We start from the raw sequence: 6,212 nt of genomic DNA on the forward strand, positions 1-6,212 counted from the left end.
GGGGGGGAACGGCCCCGCAAAGCAGCCCCCAAAAACCCCAACCACGGGACAAAAAGGCCATGGCTCCTGCGGCTGTGTCTGTGCGCGCTTGTGTCACAGGAGTTCCCCAAGCACTTGGTGTCCAATGGAGAGCAGAGCACCGCTGCCCCTGACCGAACAGCACATTTACACAAGGATGTTCACAAAGAGCAAGACTTCAAGAAGTTTCTCTTTAGTCTGTATTTACCTATTCATCAGTTACAGCAGACACTGAAGAGAGTTCATTTCAAAACGGTAAACTTTCAAAACGCATTAACACAGCTTTTAGCTTTTTAAAAGAAAAAAGTTCAGTTTAAAAAAAAAAAAAAAAGGAGGGGGAGGTTATAGAAAAGCACAAACAGTTCAGACAGGCTTATTTACAAAAGGCAAACCTAGCATATTCAGGGTGATTTTGTATACAGACAACAACACTCATAAAACCAAACGTGCTACATGGCTCCATGACAACAGCAGTTTTTAGAACAATCAGCTGTTAAGGCAACACACACCTTAACTCATTTTCCACAGTCTCAGTGCAATGAGTTGAAGTTTACATTACAGCTAAATAACTGAACTACAAATTTATATATTCCAGACCCCTATTCAACAGATAATCAGGTACATGCAGCCAAAAAAAGCAAACAGATTCAGCAAGACAACAGGATCACCTTCTGCCACAATTCTGGGTATGCACACTCAGCTAGGATCATTCTTGCTCAGCCAATTGTCCTCCTTCCACAAGGATCAGTAGTAACAAGCCTCCACTCAGTATAAGCTTTCAAAACTGCCTTTCGTACTTGCTGTAGCCAGGAATTAATGATCAGTGAAACGAACACAGTTACAGAAATGCTATCACACATTACAATTCTGCTGTTTCTTGAGTTGGGGCATTTATTCACGGGGCTTCTTAGTTTGGTGAAGACACTTAATAAGCTCCGTACGTCAAAGGTCAGGATCTTTCATATAAGATCAGCTGCAGGCAGAACAACCCTACATCAGCCCAGCAAGAGACACACAAACCCACAGCAGTTGCTAGAGTGACATTTTCACTTCATTAGGAAACCAATTAAAAAAAAAAGCCAGTGAGCAATACAACTTCTATTGTCTTAATTATACATTAATTCTCAAAACTGTTCCCACAGAAACCTTTTACAAGAGCAAACAGCAGTTAAGTGTTCATTCATTTTTCTTTTCCTTGTGCTTGAGAAGTTTGTTTATCTCCCTTTTTGCCATTCCAACATACTTTGTAATGATCCCGTGCTGGTTTAGTCCAGGAAACAGCAACAAGAAACTCACTAGAGGAGAAAAAAAAAAAAAAAAGGAATTACTTAGTACTCCTTTAACAAGCTTCTGTCACCTTGCAATTTCCTGCTTCCCTTAAGCCCCATTAACTGTGTGAAAACAGAAAAATATAACCCTGTGACAAAAAAAAAAAATCACCACACACATATAATCAAAAATCACTTCTACCAGCCTCATACTATACTATTTCAGGCAGCTAACAAAAAAGTTACTGCTGCTTTGCACAGTGCACACTTACCAATAAGATAGGTCAGAAAGAGATTGTGAACTTGCTGTCCGATCCAGGCAACCACGGCAAGAGAAAAAAGCATGGTCATGAAGTACTGAAAAATGAAAAGGGAACAGTTATCACAGATCTGTTGGGAACTCTCCCCCTTCCCTTCAGCATCCAGCAACACTTTGACATTTAAAACCAACTTGAAGTTTGCTGGCACTTCCACATGCAATACTTGTTAAAATTGAGATTACAGAGTCTACAATTGTATGTTCTCATTTATTTTCAGAACATCAGTTTTAAAGGATGCCAGCTTTTCTTCCTCTCCACATGTCCCTCAGAGTCAGACTACACCATCCCCATTGACACAACTTCAGCCTCACACAGTCCCTGAAGTGGTTTTCAGGACACTAAACTCAGTAATTCATGTACCTAAGATGACACATTACTTAGGTCTAGTTTTTTGGACAGTTAGTGTACAAAGAAAGAAGCTGTGTTTCCAAAAGCTGACCTATCCCCAAAGAAACCCAGTTTAGTTTTAACTTAATATCAAGGGTGGGCTCTTAACCGCACAGTAAAGCAAGTTCAAAGTCATATATCTTGCCACGCCAGGTTTGAATAAGCTGTATAACTGGCGCTAGGGCACGGCCAGAACTGCTGCTTCTTGGTTTGAAATAAGAGTTTATTCAGACACGTGCCTTGCTAAAATACTTCAGACAAAACAAAACAAATAAAATCTTAAGACAATAGAGAAGAACTCCCAGAACTCAATACCATTTTAGGCTTCTCTTCCTTCAGCGTGAAGAGACGTTTCCACCAGCCAACAATTCGGCGACGAGATTTCACCAAATTGCTGCAAATCTCATGAAATCTTTGCTGCTGTTCTGTAGTCCTTTTATTAAAGAAAAAGGACAGAAAGAAGAATTCAAGATTTCACCTACATTTTTTTCCAGCAGTAAATATTTATGCAGTACTTAATCCTGGCATTTGCTTCATTTAGTTTGATACCTCATCGTTATCAAGCATTTTAATGCAATTGCCCATGTAATTTTTCTGTACACTGACTCTCTTAAATTGACTCCCAAAGAGAAACCACATTCAAGCCAGAAGACCATTGATTTTAACCCAATACCACTCTGATACACTCCAGTAACACACACCTGACACCAGTGTGTATTAATTGGTCTTTTATGCTGGTTCATTATTGGAAAAGAACATTTATTCTCTAGCCATATTAAAGCAGATACACTAAAATTTACTTTTAAATCAAAATTTATTTCAAATAACGTTCTTCTCCAGCTTACTATCTTATATAAAAGCTTTGCCCTTCTTCAAATCTGTTTCAGTCACTTACGATCACATTCATACTCTTTGCATTACTCTTTTCCTTCATCATACTACTGGCACTCTCCAAACTTTAATACAATACCCTTCTTCATTATTTCAGTTCTCAGTATTTATTATCCATTAATTACTAAAAACTAGTTTAGCAGAACTCACTAGCATCCTTAATGGAGAGCAAAGAACGCGCCTACTTTTTCAAAAAAAAAATCTTATTTTTCTAGAAGAGAAGGAACAATAAAGATATGTTGTAGTAGTTACCTTTCAGAAAGAAGAATGAAGGACATCTTACTAGTGTCCTTCCTTCACAGAGATTGCCAATTTCTTACTACAATGACTCTATAATGTAATAATTTTATATTTGCAAGTCAGATATCCATTTTGATTAAGTTCATAATTTATTTACACTCAATAAACTGTTGTAATTCAAGCTCTCCTCACCATTTATTAGAGCCAAAGATTCTAGGTGCAAGAGCAGGTACAAGATAATCAGCCAAACAGAGGAACATAACGAAACAGGAGACGCCTGAAAGAACTGATGGATCCAAGTAATAGATCATCCTGCAGAAAGAAGATAACAGAACAAGTTCTGGATGCTCAGAGTGCTAAATGCTAGATGTATTTAATCACCTCTTCAGATCGGCTCAGGACTGCAAACAGCAGACCTACCCTCTCGCCCAACCTTAAAAGAATTTTCAAATGTGTTCCCATTACTAACAAAGAGAGGTTTAAGCACTTCACCAATATTACAAAGAAATCTACATTAAAAAAATACACTTTTCTTCATATACTAGATAAGAAAATGCTACAATACAGAAAGTGCATAATGAAGTCCCGTAGAAATAAAAATTCATCATTATTGCTCTCTCAGAAGTTGACATCTAGTGATCTTATAGTGACCTGGGGATGAGGATGAGTGAACGAACATATGAAAGAGCCAGACTGAAAGCTCTAATCTTGTTGGTTTTTAAGTCAGTCACAGAATTCAGATCCACTATGGGCTGTCATTTGCTGTGTCTCACCTGTGAGAGCTGACCAAGCCTCTTCTGGACAAGGAGCCATAAATCTCCAACTAGGACAGTGTTGTGTTTTTACATGTTAAGCATGCCACCGCTCAAATCCAGCGGTGTGGGTACTGGACAAGAATTAGCTCATCTCCTAAGTGTCTGTTAATGCTCACCTGTGCCCCATGCTACTTATTTGCACTTGACAGAACTTCCTGAACACTGAAGTAATAAAAGCAAAGCAGGGATACAGTCCCTTGCAGGGCCAGTCTTCCTACACACATTGCACAGTGCTACTGCGCTGAATGTCCAAGTCCATTTTTTATGAAGTACCAATTCAGAATCTGAAGTAGTTTGGTCTATTTCCTCAAAGTATTGTTCAACACAAGATCTTCCCTGCTATAATCACATAATTTATATCAAAATATCCTGAAGTTCATTCAGTTACTTCTCTTAAAAGTTACTTTTCAGTTTCATTTGATTTCCATCCTCCTCACCTCACTTGAAGGCCAGACCAATTATCCTTGCCTCACCTGGTTGACCATTTATTTTTGTAACTCCCTTCTCTTTACTCCAAAAACACATTCAACTGGCAAACACCTCAGACGGTGCGGACACTTATCTGTACAAGGCAAGTTGGGGTCGTGTTGGCAACATCCTCCCACCCTGTTGACTGAAAGTTACCTGCAGTAACTTTCCTCTTCCTCTTTTCTCAAAGGACAGGACAGAGAATGTAAAAAAACCAAGTTGTGCAACACCGTTTGAACTCATCCTGAACACCACACCAAAGAGGCAGAAAAGGAAAGTTTGCCCTATGGAAACACGTTGTCCATAATGATATTGGTGTTGGTTTGGGGAAAAAAGCCAAAGGCAATGCCCAGATTTGACTAAGAAGCAGGATACAAAGGGTAAGGGCAGAATAAGGACACACCAAAGAGGAACATACAGGTGAGCGTGGTAAAAACCAACAACAACCACTGCTGGCAACCAGCTTTTGGAGAAAGCACTGCCCCCCTCTGAGCAGGATGTGACTCATGTCACTTTCCCTTCTCAACACTTAATGTTTTTCTTTTCAACAAAGTTCACATGTACTCAGAAACAGAACCTGGAGTAAGAGCCTTCCTAAAGGATTTTTAAAGATGTCTTAATTAATTTACTCAATAGGTTTGCTACCAGCCATGGAAGTGCAGTGGTGTTCTAGGCTCCCTCCACAAGCTACTTACAGAAAAGAAAAGGAAACAACACTCATCAGCGCCAGAGGAAACCAGGCTCTCTCCCAGCGAAGAACTTTATCAGTCATCAAAATCACTTCTCCCCATCCTTGCAACTGCTCTTCCAAGCTAGCAGTTTCTGAAGCCTGCACAAAAGGAAAGAACTCTCTTTCTTTACTAAATTATATCAAATTAATAAACACACTTGAAGTAGCAAAAAAACTGCCATAATGAAAGATCCCAATCACAAACCTTTGAGTAATTAAATTACTAATAATGTTGTAAGGTTTGTACCAAGCTATCACATTGTAGCAGTGATACTTTAAAATAGTCAAGATCTTAACAAAGTAGCAGCATACATTATTAAACCAAATGATACCTCCTCCCAGATTTTGCCAAAATGTTTTTCCCCAAACTCCCATTTACAGTACTCCCCTCCACCTCAAGTTAGCAGAAGGTCAAGTTTCAAAGTCTAGCTAAAACCTGTCAAATTTTCAGTATCAACATCTGGAAAATTGCAACATGAGAACTATTTAAAATAGATGTATTTTCAAAGACAACTCTACCCCATTAAACTGAAGCTTTCCAGTTGCTGTCCAACACAAGTTACACAACTTCTCAAATCTGGACCGCGGGGAACGCTTTTCCCCGGGTTGCCCAAGACAGTGATCAGACAGCCTTTAAAGTCCTCTTTATTACCTCTGGCTGTCTGTGTTTAACAACACAACCAAGAGAAAATTTAATGGGAAACAGACTGGAACAGAACAGCGTTATTAATAGCAGCCTGTTATAAGCTGTTTTCCCACTGGGCCAGGTAGAGAAAACTTAAGTCAGCTTTTGTCAATGCCATCTTCATTCCAGAGCCTGTCGATCAAAAGTGTTTGTTCCTGCTCTAGCAGGGGGATTGGACTAGATGATCTTTTGAGGTCCCTTCCAATCTCTAACATTCTGTGATTCATTAATGAAACAAGACTCTATAAACACGAACTCCTGCTCAGCAAGGGGCATCCCTCCAGAACACGGCAGGTATTTTTGGCAATACAGCTCCACGCCCTTTTTTCAGCAGAAATCCCAGCCTCCCCTTCCCCTCCGCGCTGCTGGCACTCCCCCTGCCTCTCCCGG

General features: G+C 39.7%; 1 protein-coding gene across 1 annotated transcript; it reads right to left on the reverse strand.

The window, feature by feature from the left end:
- Nucleotides 1-199: 199 nt before the first annotated feature.
- Nucleotides 200-5,241, reverse strand: ARL6IP1 (ADP-ribosylation factor-like 6 interacting protein 1). The gene is made up of 5 exons (XM_010080715.1): nucleotides 5,103-5,241; nucleotides 3,317-3,436; nucleotides 2,309-2,426; nucleotides 1,559-1,643; nucleotides 200-1,313 (listed from the first exon to the last, which is right to left on the reverse strand). The coding sequence occupies exons 1-5, from the start codon at nucleotides 5,177-5,179 to the stop codon at nucleotides 1,195-1,197; spliced, it is 519 nt and encodes a 172-aa protein (XP_010079017.1). The 5' UTR covers nucleotides 5,180-5,241; the 3' UTR covers nucleotides 200-1,194.
- Between the last annotated feature and the right edge of the window lie 971 nt (nucleotides 5,242-6,212).

The sequence above is a fragment of the Pterocles gutturalis genome, unplaced genomic scaffold (assembly GCF_000699245.1).
Source record: "Pterocles gutturalis isolate BGI_N339 unplaced genomic scaffold, ASM69924v1 Scaffold34004, whole genome shotgun sequence".
Classification (NCBI taxonomy): Eukaryota; Metazoa; Chordata; class Aves; order Pterocliformes; family Pteroclidae; genus Pterocles; species Pterocles gutturalis.